This window comes from Scleropages formosus, chromosome 1 (genome assembly GCF_900964775.1).
Source record: "Scleropages formosus chromosome 1, fSclFor1.1, whole genome shotgun sequence".
In the NCBI taxonomy this organism is placed as follows: domain Eukaryota; kingdom Metazoa; phylum Chordata; class Actinopteri; order Osteoglossiformes; family Osteoglossidae; genus Scleropages; species Scleropages formosus.
In genome coordinates this window covers 34,811,251-34,836,559 of record NC_041806.1, presented here as the reverse complement: position 1 = coordinate 34,836,559, position 25,309 = coordinate 34,811,251, and the positions used below count along the sequence as shown (strand labels likewise).

The 25,309-nt window shown below is 42.6% G+C and overlaps 1 protein-coding gene and 1 non-coding gene across 6 annotated transcripts in view; one reads left to right on the top strand and one right to left on the bottom strand.

The window, feature by feature from the left end:
• Positions 1-642: 642 nt before the first annotated feature.
• The window catches only part of LOC108929296 (low density lipoprotein receptor adapter protein 1-B), a 45,729-nt gene continuing 21,062 nt past the window's right edge, over positions 643-25,309 (bottom strand). The window contains exons 4-10 of one of the 5 annotated variants that reach the window (XM_018743695.2): positions 15,294-15,408; positions 11,872-11,944; positions 10,461-10,541; positions 9,069-9,196; positions 7,657-7,691; positions 3,770-3,798; positions 643-2,152 (exon numbers count right to left, since the gene is read on the bottom strand). In XM_018743695.2, coding sequence (XP_018599211.1) covers positions 2,106-2,152; positions 3,770-3,798; positions 7,657-7,691; positions 9,069-9,196; positions 10,461-10,541; positions 11,872-11,944; positions 15,294-15,408 — 508 coding nt within the window. In that variant the 3' untranslated portion in view covers positions 643-2,105. Of the gene's footprint in view, positions 2,153-3,760; positions 3,799-7,656; positions 7,692-8,432; positions 9,197-10,460; positions 10,542-11,871; positions 11,945-15,293; positions 15,409-25,309 lie in introns of those variants that run through there. The other 4 variants (XM_018743694.2, XM_018743696.2, XM_018743692.1 and 1 more) reach the window with 4 other exon arrangements.
• On the top strand, positions 5,464-5,536 carry trnar-ucg (transfer RNA arginine (anticodon UCG)). The gene has a single exon. It is a non-coding gene; the product is annotated as a tRNA-Arg (tRNA).

The following is a 25,309-nucleotide window of genomic DNA, read 5'->3' as shown; positions in this document are numbered from 1 at the left end:
GCATTTCTCTGGCAGTGGTCCCGGGGTTTTCAAAGGTTCACTGAGGTTCACCGATGCTTAGTAAAATGTCATTATATAACGTACACATGCACCATGTGTCACTGGATAAAAACCAGATGATATGAAATTAAAGCAGCAGTTTACAGTTTGATGGTATATGTATTGATAAATGACACACAGAAGTGATTTTGTCTATTTAAAGGCTCTGGAGTGAAGAAAAAAAAAATCTTTTTTTCCCATGAAGCCTATTAATTATGTAAAAAATTGCTGCCAGAAGGAAACTGTTTTGTTTCTTGTGCTGTTTTTGTGTTGTTGAAAACATATTTATCCATTATAGCTGCATATTTTTTAAAAATGGTGTGTGAGTGACAGAGAGAGTGTGTGTGTTCCACTGATGTATGGATGAGTGACCCAGTGTAAGTAGTGTATTTAGCAGTGTAAGTTACCTTGGTGAATAAAGTGTGTGGACTGATAACACTACATAGAGTTCGTTGGAAGTCGCTTTGGAGAAAAGCATCTGCTAAATAAGTAAATGTAAATGTAAAAATGCAAAAAGTAATAAAACAAAAAAAGATCAAGACACAGATGTTTACACACAAAACCAGTGTATTTAGATACAATTTCCAGGACTGTAATTAGTTTTGACAGAGAAACAATGTGGTTCATATTAAATCTTGCTTACACTGTACATAAATTTTTGAATTTAAAAAGGAATAATGCACCTTTAGCATTTGTATTTTTTTTCACTTTCATAACATAAAAAATACTTTAAGGGTTACTATGACAATAAAATTAACAAGAACTCCTTAATTCTCATAGACACCCTAGGCTTTTCTGTAAACAATACTATTTAAATATTTGAAAATACAGTCTGTTACTTGTATTTGCTTCACACTTCAGCAATTAATTTTTTTCTGTGTTCAGGAAAAGGTCGCCATTTTAAGACTGCATTATTCAGCAATTAGGCTGTAATCCAGCAATGACAAAACTAATTTTACGTTTTTATGTTCACACAGATTCGTTACCCGGCAACTTTACAGCCATTCAAGTTCTGTAACATTTGTAGTGCATACTACCCACGGGCAAAAAATTACAGTCAAATCTAGGCTTTTCCTGAATATTTGATACTCAGACCTGAATAATATTGATGCAATATGTATTTATGACATTTATAAAACCTTTAAGAACAAACTCTTAAAGGTAACTTTTTATACATGCGCTGTAGTATTTTAGTTCCATTTGAAACTGTCGTTAAGAAAACGGAACGGATTCAGCTGCCGTACTGTAGCGGGTGTTTGAATTCGTACTTGCATTAGTAATTGACAAATATTTGTTCTTCTATCAAATATCCAAGAAAAGACGTCAAAAGTGTATAGAAAATCAGCCTGTGTACAACATATACCACACACTTCAGTACCTCAGTAAACATAGACATTTGGTGCATTAAAGTGTATTTTCCAACAACTGACCAATAAACCTTCTTGGTTTCTTTCTCGTTTTACCTGAGTTCTTTGCACAGAAACAATTGTTCCCATGTTGCCTGTGCTGCAGTCATTGATCCAAATACAGACAAAATGTATTTTAACTTCAAATTGACCCCTTAAAGACCTGGCAAGACAAAATGGGGAAGAAAAAAAATCTGGAAATGGGGGGGAAAAAAGCTATATAAAAAATTAACTTCAGTCTGGGCCTTGAAGTTTTTAGAAAGAAGCAAATGGACCATTAAAATCCATAAAATCTAAATTACACAACTGTATCTTACATGTCAGCAAATGACAATCAATGTAGCTGAAGCCACACCGAAAACCAGGAAAACAAGCAAACAAAAAACAAAACGTGAAAACGACCGAAGTCCAAGTTTAATAATTAAATACTGACGTCTGGCGGTTTTTTTATTCGATATGTGAAAAAAATAAATAAATAAAAAGTTGAGGAAACAGTTCTCCATTCCTTCACACCTTGCAGAGAAATGTGTCCCATCGTACTTCTTCGAAGGGAAACTGCAGTCGGAAAAGGCAGTTTGCGTGAAAGGTCCAGAGGACGTCTTTATTCGTCTTCTCTACCGTGATCGGCCTTTGACTCCTAAAGGTCAGCTTCCACCGGGCTCAGAGATGCATGCTTAGGCAATGATCTGAAGCGGGACTCTGCCAATCTGAGCAGTAGAGTCAGAGAGGATTTCAGTGAGACTCCGAAGGGAGTACTTGCTAACCCCAGGTGTCACCCAGGTATGCGCACTTTCCTCTGCTTTCCTACCGCAATCGTTCATGCAATCTCATGGCTTTGATTGAGGATAATAATTTATAGAAAATATGTAAATGCTTCTGCAATATTTATATGTTCACAAAAAATTCTGCACTGTTACATTTTACGGGTGGGTCTGGGGTTCGAGCCCCGCTTGGGGTGCCTTGTGCCGGACTGGCGTCCCGTCCAGGGTGTGTTCCCTCCCCCTTTGGTCTTGTGCCCTGTGTTGCCGGGTTAGGCTCTGGTTCGCTGCAACCCCGGTTGGGACATGCGGTCTCAATGTGTGTGTGTGTGTGTGTACATTTTATGGAAAACAGACAGATGTAGTGTGGTCAATAAGTTCTAAGTTTGGCCACCAAGTGATGCTGCTGAGCTCTTATTAGCAAGCGCTTGCAACCACAGCAGCATCACATGGTGGCCAGTCATGCAACTTACTGAACGTCCCACATAATGTTCTGTGATGGACTGCCGTGCTGTCCAGAGTGTACCCCGCACAGCGTAGCACCGTACGCTTCTCGGACGTGCTGTGCACCAGCACAACCCTATCTCAGGATAGGTGACTATCAATAGTGAGTAAGGGAGATGTAAATGTTAAAGACCACAGACCAGTTGTTGCATGAGTGAAACCATAAGAACTAGCAAAATAGTCTACTTGCATACGTGTGACCAACAGCGAATTAACTGACAAAGTAACTAGCAAACCAATATTGCAACATACAGTATGTCCACAGTTTCAGAGAATGAATGAATGAATGAATGAATGAATGAATGAAACCCATACTATACAAGATATTATTATTAATCAATATAATCATATAATCATACATGTATAAACATATAATCATATAATCATACATACTATACAAGATATAATGAATCAATATATTAACTGATTTAATTTTAATTATTAATATATAACTAAATTATAACGTTATATATTTGTGTGTCATTACTCACGTAGTGAGGGGCAATGTCAGTTTTCCGCTCCTGGTGTCTGTATGTGACAAACCCCAGTGGGTTCTAACAAAATTATTAATTTTGCTGAAGTTGAGCAGAACTAACTGACAATTAGTCTAAAGACTGTACGCATCATCAGGCATATATTGTAAAATAATGGGTGCAACGCTCATTTAACAAGCGTGCATAAAGAAGAGCGAATCGGGAAAGAAACGGAAGACAAATCCACCTCATTTCACGGAAAAAAAAAAGGAAAGACATAACTTGACACGGAGGTTAATAGCTGGACAGCTGAGCCGAATCCACTACAGAACTAGAAGATGCTAGACTGAGCCTCCTGAGTAGGTCTTCCTGCATCGCGTTTTGCCCGTACACTTTCTCAAACCGCACTCTTCGCTTTTTAGCAGTCGGCGAACAGCAGGTTCACCCATATATCCGAATCACACAATGATGAGCGCAAAAGATCAGGATGAAAAATCACAGGGAAAGAAAACGATGCAGACACAGTTTCGGATGCAGTTGCGCGGAATGAATATTAGGACCGGTTCATTTTACGTCTCACCTCGCTTACCTGTGTCCGCGTCTTCGACATCCATATTGCTGCATGCAGTGTCAGGGAAACAGAACACAAACAGAACAACAGAAAGACCATCAAGAGACTGAACCTGAGCTGCAATTTTCCCCGTTTCCTGGCCTTAAAATGAGGAGGCGCAAATGGTTCCCGCTCGAGCGCGTGAACGGGAGCGAACGCCAAGAGCGACCGGGACGGTTTCCACAAAACTGGGAAGGGACAGGTGGCCGGACACGAGCTAACTTGAGCCTCTCCGGTTCTGCACACCATTTACACGCTGCGCAGGGAATTATCACGGCATCAAAATGGGACACCGAAAAAAACGAGTGGTGTAAACAGCGCAAATCCGGGGACTCCGTCCAAAAAATGAAAATGGAACTAAGCTCATCCGTTCTGTATTTCACAGGTGCGTTTGAAACTGGATTCAATGCTCATCTCTGCAGCGTCATTATTTCACCGCGGTTAATGTTCAGTCCCTGTAGCAGGAAGACAGGCTTTTACTCCAGAGGGAGAAACTCACTGAAAGCCCCTTAGAACTGTGAGATTAGATGGGGAGACAGTGGGGGCGGGGGGGGGGGGTCACTATTGGCCATTGCCATAGAGCTGAACATAGCCGGCCTGAGAAGTGCGGAAACGTGCTCCTTTCCTCTGTTTCTACTGCGTCACCTTGGATTGCCTTCCAAACGGCGATATCCTTGTGCTAAATCAGTGCAGTCATCATGGGGGACAAGTACTCAGCAGGGGACAGCAGGTACTGTTGCTGCCTTTGGCCCAAAGGTCATAGGTGTGAATACCACCTCCAGCTGTAGCACCCTTGAAAAAGGCACTTACCCTGGATTCCTCCAGTAAAATTACCCAGCTGTATAAAAGGGTAAATAACTGTAAGCAGATTAACACTGTAAGTTGCGCTGCACGAAAGCGTCAGATAAATGTAAGTACTTGATGACTCAGTTTAATTTGCTCGTACACCATGTTAAAAATGTAAAATTCTCATTTATAGTGCAAAAATAAATCTCAGAATAGTCTTTATCAGACAAAACAACCCTAATTCACTATGTCACATGCTCTTCATTTTAAAAGAAACCACTGGGGTGCAAATCGTACTGTTTAAAAAGTATATATATAGGCTGAAATGAATATGTCTGAATATGTTTTTCACTTCAGGCTGCACTTTGAGCCTTTACAGAAATGAGTTGTCAGTCAGCAAAGGCCGGATTTGCGATGTAGAACACAAACACGCCGGGCTCACGCTGCTCTCTGTGACAGGACTCAAGTGCAAAGAGCTGCTCCCCCTGCTTCATAAATATACCTAATTATTTTGTTCCCGCTTTGGCTAGAAATGGGCTCTTTTTCACGGAAGGTCTCATTACTTCATATAGGAAGCGACCACAGAGCCGGGTTTTCGCTGCTCTGGAAAAGCAAACACGTGGGGCGGAGGAAGCCGAAAGGCTCTGTGATCGATCGGGGCCTTTGTGGAACCCTCCGGGTGCTCTTTCTTTATTTATGGGTCCTTCAAGGGAATACAGACGGTGGCTTTTTCGGACAACGAACGCTCTTATATTGCTTTGACGCCGCAGACGCAGACAGCGGGTGTTATTCCGACTTATTCCGGATATGACATTACACATACAAAACAAAAATTCTGTCAGTATTTAAGCATTAATCATTAAGCATTAAAGCAGTCAGGACATACAGACCACGTGGCCCAATGGATAAGGCGTCTGACTTCGGATCAGAAGATTGAGGGTTCGAGTCCCTTCGTGGTCTTTGGCGACTCGTTCGGATAATTGCCAAAGATGTTTAATAAAATTACATACTATACAGGGCAGAGGATAGTGTAGTGGTTACTGCTACTACCTTGGGACCCATGGGTTTGCTTCCCACCTTGACCAAGGTACTTACCTTCAGTTGCCCTAGTAAAATTACCTACCTGACTAAGTAACTTAACCCTGTAAGTCACTTTGGGGAAAAAAGCATCAGGTAAATATATTTGTTTCTAAGTTAATGTCATACTGATACAAGCAGCAGTGTACAGTAGAAGCCTCCTCAGTCTAATTTGCACCAGCTGATGAAAATGTAGTGTGCAGAGCGACTTTTTTTTTTTACTAGATTGTAGGCACTATTGGACGTACGCTGCATTTCATTTCACTCTCTGCCTAAAATAAAGAAAATCTGGCACGCTGCTAAAATCAGAGCTATAATCTGCCTCCTGGTTCTTTACACATCAGCTAATGAACCAGCGGTTCGGTTCGAAACGTACGCGCAACACGGTGCCTTTTGAGAACTCGGCATGGAGAAAACCTCGGGGGTCCCGGTAAAAATGAGAGGACATGAGGTATTCAGCTGGGGACGCGTCACAGCCGAGCAGAGCGATGCCAAAGGGGAACTGTGCAAACGGAAGAACGTGAGACAGGCTTCCCTTCTGGTGGTGTCATGCCGATAACCGGACCGCCAACTATCCAAAAATAATTACGCCTTCCTGGAAACGCTGTGTTCGAAATTGCCCTGGCAAGTGACATCTGAACTGTTTGCATTATTGCTCCTTGTGTTAATTCCTTCAACGCAGTGACCCAAACTATAACAATTAAACCACGGAAATTGTGATGAATACGAGAAGTTTTTTTAAAAGTAAAAACTCCGTAATGTCAAAAGACAATCCTTTAAAGATTAATGTACTTGACATGTTTATAACAGTACCTCCAATGATCCAGTGAGCATCATCACCGCCAGCACCGCCAGCACCACCAGAATCACCAGCACCACGCCTTTAGCTTGTTGATAAAACTGATCAAACTAACTTCAGTCGAATGAGCTGCGAACGCCCGCAGTAGTTCACTGGGGGAAGGATGTGCGGGCAAATCAATAAAGGCAAAAGTGTGAAGCCCTTAAGTCCAACTCGCTCAGAATTAACTGAATCTTTGGTCGTGGCCCAGACCATTAAAAAACTTCAATTGCTGTCACACTTGGGTGTTTTCTGGCCTCTGCCTCCAGGTTGTTTTCCGAGAGGAACCGCCGGTTCAAAAGAAGGCGATCGATTCTCCTTTGGCCCGCCGAAGGCAAACTCTGGGCTTCGTGAGAACAAGTCCTTGTTTGGCACTGTTAATAAAGTGGATGTTAATAATTCATGCAGACCTGACTGGAAGGTCTCAGTGGCTTTTCAGGCATGTTTTCTTTCTTCTTGAAAACAAGCCCAGAAAATTAAGAATTGGGAGGGGTTTTTTATTGTTTCTTATAATCCAGTGAATGCTATATGAATTCCGTAACACCTTAATGAGCTCATACAAAGGTGAACAGCAGACAGCCATTAAAAGCACTATGTGTCTCCAGGGAAATAACTGTTACATACTAATAGATTTATACATATATCCTTTTTATATATGTAAAACAAAATTATGTGAAATATTTAAAAATAATGTGCAATTGTGCTGTTAAACTGCTTTCAACTGTCTTCTTGTGTGTTGTAGTATTTAAAATTATTAGATTTTTTTAAAATTTAATTAGTAGGTGCTCCAATCAAACCATCTAAAAACTAGATGGCAATTAATACTCATTAGAAATATTTCTGATCGCTAAAATATGTACCAAAAGGTTGCCGGTTCGTTGCCCACAAAAGAAGCTGTTGCTGCATCATTATGCCAAAGAAATTAACGGAAAATATTCATGACACGTTTAGCGTCATTGTATATACGCCTAATAGAAATCCTTAAAAACCACTAATAACATCATGCACTAAAATGCGGGTTATGGAAATGTTGTCTTCTAATGTACACTGAATTAGAAACTCAGTTAATTTTGGTTTCATATACTGAATCAGTGTAGGGGAAACAACATTAACCGCACATATGTGATGCGCAGGTAGTGTAAGGACACACAGCATGGTACCTTACCTTGAAAATGCATCATCAAGGCCATCCTCGACATCCTAAAAATAAGAAAAGGTAGATAAAACAAGAAAATGTTCCCGCTCCATGGGGCTTAATGCATTTTCCATCAAAGATCGACTTAAGTACACAAAATCATAAATATGCAACAAAAAATCCCTCAGGTAGGGCACTCTGCGACCGAAAATAAACAGTTACGTATTAATTAAAGGCCCTTTCAAAGCTTCCGCATTTTTATTTAGCCATTCGACCTTATCGGTGGGTGAACGGAAATGTGATCTCGTTGCTGGACCCACCGTCTGCAGTCTTCAAGTCATCAAGTTGCTCATTAAAGTTGTGGACATTGAAAGGGGCAACAAGTAGCAGCACATCTCTGTGATGGAGACGTGTAACCCTTTCAGTAGAGGTCAGTGGGAGTGCAGTGGGGGCACACACACACACACACACACACACACACACACACACACACACACACACACACACACACACACACACACCCCTGATAAGTTCCTATGTGCTGAACATCTATACTCTGTTACTCTGCAGACTCAGACTGAAAACACATACTGTCGGTACCGGTATAAGAGAATCACTGTGCTCTGTGAATCATCATGTTTTTGCTATTTGCATAATGATAATAATAAATGATACTCCCCTAAATTATATGGGAAAATGGGTCGGTGCAGAGCATACAGACACAGCAATAACCAGCTATTAAAACTCTTTGTAAACCAAAAATTAAATTAGATTTACCAAAACAATGTATTACAAATGATAAAAAGCAAGAAAATATTAAAAGAATATGAATTTATTTCACCCTGTTCTTTCATTTCTCTCAAAGCATTTTATTATAGCATCCAGCTTCGGCTCTATTATTATTATTATTATTATTGATTTTCTTTCTCAATCTTCATTTTGGACCACCCGAATGCTTCTTTACACTCCTAACTTCTCTTAACCATATTTTAACTATAACACAGTAGATCAAAACTGAACACAAAATACAAAAATGTGGTGTGAAACCTTGAACTGTTGCAGTGGGATCTCACTATTTCCAAATCAAAGTCGCAGCCGTTATATGACAACTGTCGTCCTCTATTTTCAGTCGCGTTAAATGAAAATCGCGTCACTGAAACGCGCGTCATAGCAGAGCGGCGAGCGTTTCGTTTTCTGTGCGTGTCGCCGCTGTGGGAACAGCGCCACCCAGTGGACATCGCACGCTATTGCAATGGTCAAGCAGAAATCCAAATAGGCAAAAGAGAGAGAATACAGAGGTGTGACTCTGGAAACACGTTACATAGAAACTTCAAAAGATGGCTGTTGCAGGGGGTGCTGTGTTTTGTGACGCCGGTGGAGAAACACACAAGCGAGACGGGTGCTGCAGTGCTAGTGCTGTGTGTCGTTTTTGCTGCGCCCACCCAGGAGTCGTGCTTCACGGGCCTCCGCTTCAGAGGGTCGCTGTGCTGCGAGGGCGAGTGGAACGGCGCAGGGAAAAAGGGCTGCCTGAGCTGCTCCTCGTTACTCAGGGATCTGTGTTCTTCCACATCTGGACACATGGAAGGAAAGAAAACAAGGCCATTCCTAAAGCACTCTGGTGCCTTTTCACAGAAGTGCTCAGGTTTGGTCTTATTTAATTTGGATTAAAATAACACAGCATACACAGTATGCCAAACACACACACACACACGGAGTCATTACCCATTCACACACCTCAGGCAATTTAGCATCACCAGTTCACCTTCACTGTATGTCTTTGGACTGTGAGAGGAAACCTGAGCACCCACAGGAAACCACCGCAGACATGAGGAAGATATGCAAATTCCACACAGACGGACCTGGATTCAAACCTGCGGCCGAACAGCCCAGGAACTGCGATGTGCCCACCACATACCAACATATCCTTTGCTATTCCTTAACAATGAAAGCATCAGCAAACCTGTCTTATATAGTTTTTTTTTTTTAATTCTCACTGTCAGTCTGAGAAATCACAGTTATTATTTGGTTATTTAGCTTGTATTTTTATTCCAAGCAGCTAAAAATGCTTTGCTGCCTCACCCTGCTAGAGATTTTACTGAAGCGGCCCTTGAGCAGGTATCGCGTACACACGGTAGCGACCCTTTCTGTGAAAAGCTGTACATATTCAATATTCTTCATCTGTTGCATACATGCGTGGCCCTCATGGCCCCCCGGGATACCCTGGTTTTCCCTCTTCACTCAGCTCTGACTGGGGCTCCAGCAGGATGCTGTGCAGGGTTCAAATCCCATCTAAGCGAGGGGCCTAGACAACAACTTGCAATCATCTTTTCCAACCCCAGAAAACATTTTTCCAGAAATCCATCACAGATTTACCTTTCATAACACGTTTCTTTTATTGCCCTTATGTGCTCATTGTGAAACTAAAACAGAACAGAGTAAATGTGTAGCTTATTGCGTTTAGGCTCATCATTCCTTCAACAGGCCTCTTTGAGGACTAATCAGGAGGAACTGAAAACTACTAAGCAGCCATCAAATAATTTAAATAATTAGCATTATTATTCACTTTAAGTAGTAAAAATATAATCATTTAGAAATATTTAATTTTATTTTAACCATTGGCAGCGCTAATCTGGTTTAACACTAGAAATACAATGAGTTCTCAGCTAATGCACCTGATCTAATGTCCTTTGTGTCATGAGAGGCGTTTGGAAATAAAATCCCAATAAATCCTGAAGAATTCAGGGCCCAGCAAGAATGAAAAGTAGCACATCCAGCAGGTCACAATGACCTCAGGTAAGGTGGGTGTGGCGCAGAGCGCTGAGGGCTGAGGTTACCTGCACCTGAGTGCGAGTTCATTTCGGCTTTGGAGCTGTTCACGGAACAGGAACAACACGGGCGCCCTTTCTTGATTTTGTCTGAAAGGAGAAGGAGATGTTTACCCTGCTTTATCCTGCCTTCCACAGTCAGACTTCTAGCAACAAACCATAAGGCTCAGGGCTACAGAGGAAAAGAGAAAGGTGACGCAGGTGCTGTTGCGCAACTCTCGCTGGAGTTCTCCTGTTGTACTGCACACAGCAGGGATTGGGTGAAAACTTATTTTTGGAGAAGTGTTTTTAAACAGTGTCTTTGGAAAAGTTTCTGGCACATCCTAGTGTTGATCCAGATGTTCACGTGTTCGCCGAGCTTGGCATTCAGACTGCAAACGTTTCATCACCAGTCAAGGTAACAGTCATCATCATGATGTCACCTCGACTGGTGATGAAACATTTGCAGCCATCATCACAATGTCACCTTGACTTATGATGAAATGTTTGCAGTCATCATCATGATGTCACCTCAACTGGTGATGAAACGTTTGTAGTCATCATCATGATGTCACCTCGACTCATGATGACACGTTTGCAGTCATCATCATGATGTCATCTCAAGTGGAGATGAAAAATTTGCAGTCATCATCATGATGTCACCTCGACTGGTGATGAAACGTTTGTAGTCATCATCACAATGTCACCTCGACTCATGATGACACGTTTGCAGTCATCATCATGATGTCACCTCAAGTGGAGATGAAACATTTGCAGTCATCATCATGATGTCACCTCGACTGGTGATGAAACGTTTGTAGTCATCATCACAATGTCACCTCGACTCATGATGACACGTTTGCAGTCATCATCATGATGTCACCTCAACTTGTGATGAAATGTTTTCAGTCATCATTATGTCATTGACTCACGATGAAACGTTTGCAGTCATCATCACGGTGTCACCTCGACTCATGATGAAACGTTTGCAGTCCTCATCATGATGTCACCTCGACTGGTGATGAAACGTTTGTAGTCATCATCACAATGTCACCTCGACTCATGATGACACGTTTGCAGTCATCATCATGATGTCACCTCAAGTGGAGATGAAACATTTGCAGTCATCATCATGATGTCACCTCAACTTGTGATGAAATGTTTTCAGTCATCATTATGTCATTGACTCACGATGAAACGTTTGCAGTCATCACCATGTTGTCATCTCGACTCGTGATGAAACATTTGCGGTTCTCATCACGGTGTCACCTCAACTCGTGATGAAACGTTTGCAGTCTGAATGCCAAGCTCGGCGAACACCTGGACATCTGGATCAACAACCAGAGCTACGAACACCATCGGTCTTCTCTACCATTGCTAACAGCCTAGTGTCTCAGTGTCTGCCCAGTGCCAGCATAGTGAGTAAAGGTGAAGGACCCACCTTCCTGGGCAAGCTCCCACAGATCCAGAGCTACTTTGAAGGCTTGTGCCACCGTCAGCGTCACAGCTTGGGCCTGGGCACAAGCATAAAAACGACACCCTTGAGTTGGGCTGCTTGGCGTCCACGTCTCGTTTCCTCAACGTCGGAATATACACTCATCCCGCACGTAACCGGGTTCCGTACAATGAAAAATCGCCATAACGGCTTATGGAAACATATCCCTTATTTTCTACACAAACAGTCTATGCAGCTATTTTATTTGCATAAATGTGCTTCACTAACCCTAACCCTAAGAGGCGGTACAACTACAGACATACACTCTCGACCCCACCATGGCGCTTTCACACAGCACAACACAACTCCTGCCCCCAGTAATCGGTTCACAGCAGCCATGCAACACAGCAGCAACAAAGTAAATTCTGGAAAAACAGTCATTGGACGTCTAAGACAACTGCAGAAAACAATGCGTTCATGTATCTGTGTACGGAAACGGCCACACGCAGCACAAGACAACATGAAACAATGGCCCATCACACTGACAGTCTCAAACAGTCACAACACATTAGTCTCTAGGTAATACCACAAGCGAAACAGCATTTATTATTATTATTATTATTATTATTATAGTGGGTCCCAAGCAACTTACAATGTTAATATACTGTCAGTAACTAACCCATTTACACAGCTGAGTAATCTTTACTGGAGCAGTTGAGGGTAAGTACCTTCATCAAGGTTATTAGAGAAGGAGGTGGGATTTCAGCCTGGATCCCCTGAGTTCTTATACAGTCAGCTATATACATGGGACTATGAAGTCTGTTGTTTAAATCATTGTGTGCGTTCTTCCACACAGCAGGACTGAGGATGTGTGAAAGCTGTGCTTTTATTAGTGGTATTTACAGAAAGAGTGACCGGTGAGAGGGGGCTGCAGTGGGCAACGGCCTTGGCTGGGTCCTGCTCTCCGGTGGGTCTGGGATTCGAGTCCCGCTTGGGGTGCCTTGCAATGGATTGGCATCCCGTCCAGGGTGTGACCCCTCCCCCTCCAGCCTTGTGCTCTGTGTTGCCGGGTTAGGCTGCGTTTTGCCGCAACACTGCTCAGGACAAGCGGTTTCAGCCTCTGTGTGTGTGTGTGTGAGACTGGTGAGGGACGACAGCGAGGGAATTTAATGCGGAGAACGGCTGGATTCTCTGGCAGCTTCGCGCACCCTCCTACTGCCCAGGTAGGTTTAAATAGAAGGTGATGGGGACCTTCTCACTCCTCCCTTAGTGCTGCCATACACACACACATCATATAAACAGCTTTAAGAACTTGGGATATCTTTACACTAGCATAAATACAGGGCTAATCTCAGTTTCAAAGTACCCAATGAGGATGACCAAGCATCAAACATTGCACAGGGCCTCTTGTGAAAGACACTCATGCTTCACAGAGTGACATAGGCAGACATCATGGCAAACCTTTTCAATAATGCTTTATATCATAAATATACCATGCTGGATTGGACAACTGGATAATGATAATAAGTGAGCGAACCAAAATATAACATTAAAAGACAAGCTACAAATAATTGTTGTGAGAAAGATCAGAAAACACCTTGCAGTAGTTATTGTCACTGGGGGGTTTTGAATTCATTTCAGATGCCACATTTTGTGTCTGACAATCGGATATATTCTTTCCCCATAAGAATGAATGATTATTCAACGCCCTCACAACGGGGTAATTTCACTGTGAAAGAATTAACTTCCTGTTAATAGGTGTATTTGCCTCTATATTAGGCTAAGCTACAAATATCTGGATATTTTTGGAGATATTTAGAAGTTTCTGAGATATTTACGATTTTTCAAGATATTTAAAAAAACTGATATCCTGGGATACTTAGAAAAATTAAGCATAGTTTTGAGTCTTCTTTGAGGGTTTCTTTGCATTTCCATCGGTTTCACTGAGCCGGCAAGCTAATCATACAGCGGTTTTACAATTTCATAATGTATCCCGCAATGCCTGGTGCAATCCAACGCGGAGGATACGGATCGTGACGACAGGCAAACCCCGAGAGCTCAGATTTCCAGTACTAGTACCACAGCGAAGGAAAACGAAGTGGGGTCCCTTTTAGATCATTTCAAAACTCCAGGGTTTTTTAGAGGGTTTCTCATTGCTGGCCACTTTGCTTGACGATCAACAGCATGAGGCTCTAGAAGATTCCGTTGAGGCGGCATTGATGCTACGAGTTAACGGTCGTTGGACTAGGACTCAATCTAGTTGTCCACTAAGAATTTACATCGACTACTGTTGTAATGATTATTAGGCTATCAGTAATGATTGGTCGAATTTTGATCCTTAGAGTATAAATCCAAAAATAGCCAACCTCTGTAAACATGTTCACTGGAACACTGGAATCTGAATCAGGCGTGAAAGTTCTGAGATTCAAGTCATTTCAAGTACGTAATAAAACCGTTTTTACACGTTTATTTGTCAGTCTCACCCTTTCATAGGCAAAACATAATCTTTAAAATAATATAGACAGGTAGATAGTGAGGGTGCTGTGGTGCAGTGGGTTGGACTGGGTCCTGCTCTCCGGTGGGTCTGAGGTTCGAGCCCTGCTTGGGGTGCCTTGTGACGAACTGGCGTCCCATCCTGGGTGTGTCCCCTCCGGCCTTACGCCCTGTGTTGCCGGGTAGGCTCTGGTTTCCTGCGACCCCGTACGGGACAAGCGGTTCTGAAAATGTGTGTGTATATAGATATTTAGAAAATTTTATGGGATATTTAGAGAATTTTTTCGAGATATTTAGAAATTTTTTTGGGAATTCCTGGAAACATATTTAGGCCAATTTTAGAGATATTTCTATCTTAGCCTACTCTATATGGGCAAAGAGAGCCTGTGAGTAGCTCACGGGGTCACTAGATGGAGGCTGCATAATTCGTCTGCATTGAAGATTTTTCCATACCTCTGTTATTATAATTAACAATTATTTACCAGACTTCTTTGTCCAAGGTGACTAACAACATTAGGTTTATATACTAAGCCACATATGATGACTTAAGCATTTAAGCAGCAAGATAACTTACACTAGACCTTGTTAAGGGGCACTGCAGCAGGAACAGGGACTGAAATCCAGGTCCAGTGCAAGTCAACAGTTCTAACCATTACGCTACCTGATGGCCCCAAAAACTACAGACCCACATTATGAGTACCTGGTTTTTACTTGCAGACAATAAGAACTGATCCATACCTTGTTTAAACAATGGTCTTCTCTTTACGGGTAACACTTCCCTTTACAAATTTTTTAAAAAAAGCTAAATATAGTCAATGCCATATATTCGAGAAGGAACTCTACAACTGTATGCCACTGCGTGTCATAACACTGGTGATGACATAGACATGTACTCCATGTAAGCAGTGTCACTGGTTTACTGAGAGCACACTTACGATCTTCTTCTTGGGACACAGGAATGCATGACACTCCAAGGTCTCGCTGAATTGGCTCTGGGACACGTAGGCGAACACTTTGTCCTGAGATTTATCTGCAGTGCAGTAGGAGATTCTGTGGGAGGGAGGGAAGGAGGGGCACACAAACACGTTATCATTGAGCGAGGGTCACAAAGACGCTCTCCTTTTCTGAAGGCCACAGAGAGGAACTGAGTGTGTCAGCAGGACACCGTTGGCACAGCAGGGCTGCACATTTCCCCGCTGCCTGTGATGGACTGTATATTTAAAATCATACTGGAGACATGACAAGTGCAAATATTTATAAGGCTGCGTGCCTTTAACATTGTGAGATTCTCTAGGTGCCTTCATTCAACAGCAGGTTTTTAAACAGACTTTAGGTCTAGTTTGCAAAAGTGGGGAAAACGGAAAGCATTCCAAATGGTTCCATTACAGTTACGTTCTGATGAAGGGAGGCAGTGTGGTGCAACCAGTAGTACTGGTGCCTCATACCTCCTAGGCTGTGCATTTGGGCATGGGTTCAAATTCGGCCCAATCTGTGTGCAGTTTGTATCTTCTGCCTGTGTTCACGTGGGTTTCGTTCAAGTGCTCCGGTCTTCTCCGACAGTCCAAATACATATGTTTCAGGTCAAACTGAGGCTCCAAATTTCCCAAAGTGTGTTTATGCATGAGTGTGTGATTGCTCTGTGATGGACTGGTGTCCTGTCCACGGTGTACCTTATGCTTCTGGAGTAGGCTCTGTGCCACCATGATCCTATACCTGTCAAGCAGTTATTAAATGATGGACCCTGTGCTTCTCGTATTGTTGTAATTTTTAAACGATGTTATTTTTTATTCAGAGTTTCTATTTTTGCTGCGTGCTGACGAATATACAGTTCAGTGAGTGACCAGGCATAATAAATCAGAGGAAATGTGTCCAGACAAAGTGAGATCATGTCAGTTCCACATAGACTGAGCCATGAGCTGTGAGGCACCTGCTGCACCACCATGCATCCTATAAATAACAGAATAAAATAAAATAATAATAAAAAAAAGGTAATGGGAAGATAAAAGAGAAAGAATAACAAAGAAAAGCAACAGGAAAGATGAGCACAGTAATATGTTAAGTACATGACTTTCAGCATGTTGGACTTAAGCCTGCACTTAAAGGTGTTCGGTGCATATGTGTTATTCTGGACTGGGTTTTGAAATAGATTTTCTCCATATTTAAAATACAGAAATTTCTCATGTTTGGTGAAACAAATTGGTGAAGCCCTTCTGGCATTATTAATTGTTCCCATTTAAATTACTGGTGGGGGCATGGGGCGTGGTGGTGCAGTGGGTTGAACCGGGTCCTGCTCTCTGGTGGGTCTGGGGTTCAAATCCCCCTTGGGATGTCTTGTGATGGACTGGCATCCTGTCCTGGGTGTGTCCCCTCCCCCTCCAGCCTTACACCCTGAGTTGCCAGGTTGGGCTCCGGTTCCCTGCAACCCCGTATGGGACAAGCGGTTCAGAAAATGTGTGTGTGTAAATTATAATTAAATGAGAATTCATTTTACAAGTAGATTTTCAGGAATGAATAACACCCATAATGCAAAGCAGGTTTGATAATAAGATTTTGCTGTTTTAATATTCACAGTTTTTTGCATCTTCTCCGTATTGAGGTGATCATTATGCAATAACATATAATACTAAGTGAGTTAGAGCTCGAGGGGAAAAACACTAAAAACATTTATACTGGCAATGTCAACCTTCCATGAGGGTAAATGTAGTCCCATGTGATTAAAGAGAGCTGTGCAAACTGACCTTTTAAATGTCTGGTTGGGCCTGTCTGCATTCTTGCTTAACTATGATTAGCCAGAATAGGGGTCTGGATTTCTTCACATGAACCTATAGGCGGAGCTCTGATGTGATCAGAGTTGAACCGAGTTGACATATTATGGTGGATTTTCATCTAGCGGTCAAAATGTTTATTTAATTGGGATCACTGAAATTTCTTCTTTTTTTTTTTTTTGTCTTTATATGTACTTCACGTTTGATTTACCAAACCAGGGCTGGTGAAAAATCCTGTTCCCAACCTGCATTCAAACACTTTTTCAAAACCGAAGACGGAACTGAAAAGCTGTCACAGTCTAAACACTTTTACAGAACGCTGTACATCACAGACAGTTTACATATGTTCTCAGATTTAATATGAATTTCATTCTCACCAGAGAACAGCGGACAGTTTTCTGGTCAGTTCTTGAAGAAGCCAGCATTTCTCACCTTAATCCCACTCCTTACATATTTAAAGTGTATTTTGAGAAATTGGAAACACTAATACATTTATAAACCATTATTAAAAACTAACTTGACATTTGATCTCCTCCCTAACAGTAAATGCTTTATGCCAAAGAATGTGGACTGAATTAACGCTGCACAGGTCATGGTCCCATTTAGTTAAAACATGCAATATCTGTACGCTTTAGCGATCATATTAAAGGGAAGAGAAGCATCTGATGGTGTGTCTCACTGCACCAACGATCTGAGCTGTGAAAAGAGCTTGACTGTAAGGATATACTTCACAGTTTAAGTAACACTTCTTTGTGAAAATCCTTTCTGGCATGTGCAGAAATAAAGCGCTGATATTAAAAAAATGCTGTTTAATAAAATACATTAAATGCATGTCGACGTGTCCTGTCTCGCCTTCCGGCGTCTGCCATGAAACCTCTACAGCTGATACAGAACACTGCTGCACAAATTATGTTTGACTTGCTGCCTTTCCCATGTATCACCCCTCCTCGTTTCACTGCATTAGCATCCTATAGCTGATTGCATCAAATTCAAGGCCCTGGTTATGACCTACAGAAATATTAAAGGAACTGCTTCCTGATATCTACGAGACGTGATCATCTGCTACACCCCTTACCAGACTGCTACCCTCATCCACCTGTGCCCGCTTGGTGGTCCCAACACACAACGAGTACAAAATCAAAAGTATGAAGGTTTTTGGTTCTGGCTCCAATGTGATAGAATGAACCCCCTCTTTCACTCAGAACTGCTGAATCTCTCTCTACATTTAAGAAGGGCTTCAGAACTCACGTCTTTTGGACTCACTTCTACCCTGATCTCCAAAGTACTCAATGAATGTGTACATCTTTGTTATGTTCAATCATTTGTAATGATTTGTTCAATAAAAAAACCTATATGCACCGAATCGTGTAATGTACACTCGTTCATATGGAGGAATGTAACAAATTGACTGTACTCTTGAATCCGGTGTCCGCGTCCAAATCTCTCCTTCTGTTGATGAAATGCACTTTTGCATTTTTCTGAGATGTACGTCATTTTGGAGAAAAACGTCTGCTGAATGAATAAATGCAAACGTAATGCAACACAGTCTATGCCGTTACACAGCTTGTAATTCCTTTTCATATAATATACTAACAATACCTTAAAGAACAATCTCCAAGTGATTCATACAACCTTCAGCAATTTACCCACAAACGTACAAATTATTCTATCAGATCTAATCTTTTGAAATAAGAGGGGTTGCTTTTCTGGTTTGCATTTCACTGTTTCCACTCATTACTGTGTATGTTTATTTTATCACAATGTGTTTTACTCTTTTTTTTTTGCCCAGTTCACTTGTTGTCAGTTTCCAAATTCTCACATTTCCGTCTCAAAACAAAACACTCGACACCAAAAGAGGAGATGTGAGTACAGACATACACCTCCACAGTCATATGTCCTCTAAACCCTCATTGTACCAAATGTTTTCAGGCGGTACACACTCAGAGAATATAGTTTCTTCTCACTTTCCCTGGAGCTTTGCGGCAGCCTGGGCATCCATAGGTGTCACTGAAAGCAAGTGAGAGGAGGAGGACCCCGGCCACGTTTACACACCCAAAGGAGCACAAGTCCGTGTGTGTGTCCCCTGGATCACCTTCCCGCAGGTGAACAAACTGCACAGCAACGACTAAAACTCCCATTCACCGATACGTCACTGGAAATGCCTCAACGCTGTTAAAGGGTGAATATCACCACCATAATTACACACACCACTGTTTGCAATAATTGTGTTTTTCACTCCCTGTGGATTTACTTGTGTCCCATTAAATGGTCACAATGTGCGATGAGGAAAAGTGTGAAAGTGATATACTCCTAGGATGTCTGCAAATTTAAATTTAAAAATAACATATCTTAATGAGTAATAATCTACACTTGTAGTATTGTTATCCTCCAATGTAAAATTATTGTAAAATAAAACTGCCAGACTGCACCATAATATTTAAGGATGTAAAAGGGCACCCAAAAAACATCTCTCATCAAGAGTCACCTGCAACTGAAACCCTAACTCATTTTAGGAAGGTAGAGTATTAATATTGAATGGTGTGGCAGATTTATTTAAAATCTTGATGTAAACGCAGTTAAAACATTTATCACATCTGTTTCAACTGGTTATTGAGTAAATGCCAACACCCTCACAATTTTCTAAAGAAATAAACATGAAAATTGTATGACGAGCGTATGAATATTGTACAAACATGTAAACTGGAAAAAAGTTTGGCATTTTGAACTCATCATTCAAAATATGAAACACGCAACTTTCACTGAATATTTCTATTTTTTCTTGCAGCATAAACATGTCTAAGGTGTGGCAACAGACAGCAATTTTGCAATGATGGGAAGATGGTCTTGCCTATGGGACGATTAACCCCCTCTAGTGGTCAGTGGTGGTCAGTGCAGCTTGTCATTATCAATCAGTATTATAACATTTTCTTATTACTCTGGCTTACTAATAATCAGTCTATGCAGCAGGAAATTAGATAAAGTCTAATTTGGTGGTGGGGGGGTGTGGTTGCGCAGCAGGCTTGGCCTGTGCCTGACCTCTGGCGTGTCTGGGGTTCGAGTCCTGCTTGTAGTGCCTTGTGATGGACTGGTGTCCCATCTTGGGTGTGTCCCCCTCCCCTCCAGCCCCAGGTCCTGTGTTGCCGGGTTAGGCTCCAGCTTGCCACAACCCTGCTTGGGACAAGCGGTTTCAGTGTGCGTGTGTGTAATTTGGTGGTGCAACACATTGGGCTTGAAACAGTTATGCACACCTGTGTAACCTGTAGTATGACAGGCATTCAGGAGTAAAACACACCAGCATCTACATTTATTCATTTAGCTGAGGCTTTTCCCCAAAGCGATTTACAAAGTTAAACTATCTAAAGCTACCAATTTACACAGCCGCGTAATGTTACTGGAGCAATTTAGGGTGCGTACCTTGCTCAAGGTACATTAACAGTTAAAAAAAATGCTGTGTGTGTGTGTGAAGAGAGGCAATAATGATAGAAATACCTCACCTCTACCTCAACAGGTTTTAAATAACTCAAAGATGCAGCTCCAGGCAGCTGGTAGAGTACTGTTCAGCGCTACTGCCTTTGAACCCCATGGTCATAGGTTCAAATCTCCCCTGCAGCTGTAGTACCCTTGAGTAAGGCACACACACACACACACACACACACACACACATTTTCTGAACCGCTTGTCCCATACAGGGTCGCGGGGAACCGGAGCCTACCCGGCAACACAGGGCGTAAGGCCAGAGGGGGAGAGGACACACCCAGGACGGGACGCCAGTCCACCGCAAGGCACCCCAAGCAGGACTCAAACCCCAGACCCACCAGAGAGCAGGACCCGGTCCAACCCACCGCGCCCCCCTTTGAGTAAGGTATTTACCCTGAAATTACTCAGCTGTATAAATGGATAAATAATAGTAAGTAGCTTAACATTGTAAGATGCTTGGAGAAAAGCATCAGCTAAATTAATAAATGTAAATATATGTTTGTTTGAGACTTTCATGTCTGCAGCTTTGTCTCCTTAATACATAAATTGTACTTCTGCTGAGATGCATGTTGCTTTGGACAAAAGTGTCTGCTAAATGAATAAATATAGGTTACAAGATCAACATTCAATTCATTGGGACAGCTGGTACTGTAGTGATTAGAGCTACTGCCTTTGGACCCAAAGGTTGCAGGTTTGAGCCCCATCACAGGCTGTAGTACCCTTGAGCAAGGTACTTACCCTAAATTGCTACAGTAAAATTACCCAGCTGTATAAATGGGTAAATAATTGTAACCTTAACACTGCAAGCTGTTTTGGAGAAAATTACCAGCACAAGGAATAAATGTAAATAACCTGAGCAGAAGAGAGGTATTGTGCAAAAGCATCACCTACTTTCAGAGCACACTGAGTGTGCAGCCAGCGTTCCCTGTGTTCTATTTCAACGGAAAACCGCACCGCTCTTACCGCATCCGCAAATGTGGAAAACTCGGCGGCAGCCTCAGCAAGAGCAGAAGACGGAGCTCCTTTACCCTCCTCTGCAAGGGTTGGCCGTGCTCAATAATTCCAGCTTTCGCGAGGCCTGCTGCGGATCATAGGTGCGCGCTTGACTCGCATCCTTCCCTTCTGAGAACGACGCATGATTATCCGTTAGGCCGATGGCTCACGGAAGCGCACTCATGTGTTTGCTTAGGGGACACGATTGGGAGGAATCTCGTGTTCCATATCAAAGGGATTTATAAGCTAATTAGTTGTACAAAAAAAGGCCCACAAATAATTGCTACTTAGACCCAGACAGTGCATCTGTAACAGCTACAATGTCTGCAATGTATGACCTCAATAGCGGCGCCCAACTTGGCAGGAGTGCAGTTTTCATTGTTTGTCGGACCTCTCTCTCCGCATAACATTTTCGTTTTTCTCTTGAGGAAAGGAAAAAAAAAACACACCTTCAAACTTCAAAGCGAGCTGCTGTCACTTTTTAAAAATTACTTGGTATTTTTTTTTTTTTTAAATACCCTCAAAATCTGGCATAAGTGGATTAGCATAATTTCTCCTTTTATCTGAATGGATTTTGTGCCTTTTTAAGTAAACATTTTCTTTCTTTCTCTCGGAAAGCTCCCCTGTTGCGAAACTATTTCACTTTTAATCCTCCCTGTGCTGATACATGAGTCTGCATAATGTGCTACGTATCGTGTCTCAGTTTCTGACAGAAATAATGCATTCCATTATTCTAAACACGTTTGCACGTGGAACGGTATTAAAATATTTCAGCATCTGAATGTTGATATTTGGTACACATGTCACAGCTTTAAAACGAACACAACACGCTACGAATATGCTAAAATTATTCCACTCACTCTCTGAACCGCTTGTCCCATACGGGGTCGCGGGGAACCAGAACCTACCCGGTAACACGGCGTAAGGCTGGAGGGAGAGGGGACGCACCCAGGACGGGATGCCAGTCCATCACAAGGCACCCCCAGCGGGACTTGAACCCCAGACCCACCGGAGAGCAGGACCCAGGCCAACCCACTGCACCACCATGCCCCCAATTATTTCAGTAAAACCCTATTTTGTGTGATCAGTAGGTGAACAAAAGTGTTGTTTTGGGTGGGGGGGATATGTATTTTTATCCAGCTTTGTAAGAGATAGGGAACAGTGTGCTTTGCTCTCAGACCAGCCGATAGTCCTACCGCTCATTACATTTTCACAAACAAACACAGCTGTCAATCATGTTGCAGAAAATAATGTATTAAAATTGCACGCATCTTCAATACGCTTTTTGAAAGGGGGCTTTGTTTCGATCTTCCTTTTCCCTATCCGTGTCTGGTGCGGAGTCTTGTTAAATGGGCACCTCGTCCGCTTTCTCGACCTCCCCGGAGCTTCAGCTGCGTCAGTGAAAGGGGAGCGCTAAGCGCAGCTCGCAGCGGGGCGGTGGAACAGCTCGGTTCAAGGTGCCGTTACAGATCGTGCGTCAATGAAAGCTGAGCACGTAACCGGCCGTTGCTAAGTGCTCATCGAAACAATTCACGCTCCTATCACGAAACACCACGAAACAGCAGTCCTTCGTAAACGAAATCCGCCTTTCCGCTCATCCACGAACCCACATCACCAATGCAAATACGCAAGCGCTCACAGCGAATAATCAGCCCTGCTGAGAGGTAATTAGCATCCAGTCAGTTAAGTGCATACTGGATGTGTCACCGTTCCAGTATTTTTACTGCTCTGATAGTGTATTTTGTCTCACCGGGATAAGGGGTGGATGGGCAAACGGCAGATCTTAGGAATTCCATGACATGTTTCCTGAGAATGAACGCGAAGACAGATCTGGTGCAAGTGCGGAGGATGTTTCTCACATGTTCCACGTTGACTGCTTAAACCTTGCCGCTTCCTCTTTCAATCCTGAGCATCCTTCAACATTCAGGTTTCAATGTGGGACGTGTCACTGCATACACAACATGGTATTTGACTGAGGAGGAGAGCAATTTCTAACGAAATATATTAGTTCCACGACTGGAAGAAGAAAGTTTCGGAATTGTTTCGATGACGTACCTTGACATTTATGTGATTACAGCACACTGTGCAAAAGTTGTAAAGTGAGGATGAGTCCAAAAATAATGCTCTTAATTAATAAACTTTCTACAAAGCTTAGTAACCATCCATCGTCAACGACCGCCTGTCCCGAGTGGGGTCGCGGCAGGCTTGGCCGGGTGCCGCTCTCTGGCTGGTCTGGGGTCGAGTCCTGCTTGGGGTGCCTTGTGATGGATTGGCATCCCGTCCAGGGCGTGTCCCTTCCCTCTCCAGCCTTGTGCCCTGTATTGCCGGGTTAGGCTCCAGTTCGCTGTGACCCCGTTTATTGACCCCGAGATAAGTGGTTTCAGACTGTGTGTGTGTGTGTGTGTGTGTACTTTCTTTCTTTATGACATACAGTACCCTTACTGTAATACTGTAACTTTTTGCAAAAGGAGTGCATAATGCAATTGACACTAATGCAGAAGACATTAAATTACTCACAGACACACACACACACACACACACACACACACACAAAGACTGAAACCGCTTGTCCCGAGCAGGCTCACAGCAAGCCGGAACCTAACCCAGCAACACAGGGCATAAGGCTGGAGGGGGAGGGGACACACCCAGGACGGGACGCCAGTCCGTCACAAGGGACCCCAAGCAAGACTCGAACCTGAGACCCACCAGAGAGCAGGCACAGGCCAAACCCGCTGTGCCACCACACCCCCCCCACATTAAATAACTGTCTATAAAAAATATTTTTATGAAAAATCTAAGTGCCCAAGACTTTTGCACAGTACTGTATATTACATTAGATGGATCTGGAGTTTTGTAAAAATTTAAATTTTGGTGTATAAAAGTATAAGACCAAACCTCCACCTACACCCACTTCTAAGTCATAAAAGAGGCATAAAACCCCTATAAGAATCCACACTTCTGCTTATGTTGATTCCACGTACACCTACCGGTCAGTGGGGTCCCAATGGAAGAATCAACAGCTTTGCTGGACAGCAAATCCTTCAGCCGAGTCTAAGTCAGAATGGAGCGTACGCCAAGTATTTGGCAAACACACACTCAGAGTTTAATACCTCCAGGTCCTAGAATGCAATTAGTAAAAATGCAATAGACCAGCCCAGTGCAGAGATTAACATGCAAGGGGGTGCAGATCCACAATAATTTCCAAAAAAAAAAGAAAAAAAAAATCTGCCAGAAGACCATTTACAAGTACAAATAACGCCAAAACACACATGTGCAAAGGTTCAAGAAAACTGTCGTTAGTTAAGACTCTTGACAATCCTCTGAGTCCTTGAAATGTGAGGCCTGCTATATACAAGAAAACTGTATCGTCATTTTATTCAGCAGCAAAATTAACACTGAGTGCAGTGGAATACCAAATTTAATAAGACTATCATTCATCAAGGGTACCGTATTTTCCTTTTATCCAGTTAAATTCAAACACTCCCTCACTCACACACTTTAATTAACTGCTTGAACAAGTCAGGGTCGCGGCATTCCGGAGCCTATCCCCGAGGCTCCGAGTACAAGGCTAGTCACGGTACGGTGCAGATTTAATTTAAATAAGAACCATGTGTGAGCTAGTGGGTGGTACTGCCCAGGGGAGGGGGTGTGATTTGATGGACACCTCCCTGCTGTGGACCCCTGTCTAACCTTAAGGGCATGAGGAGCAGCTGCCA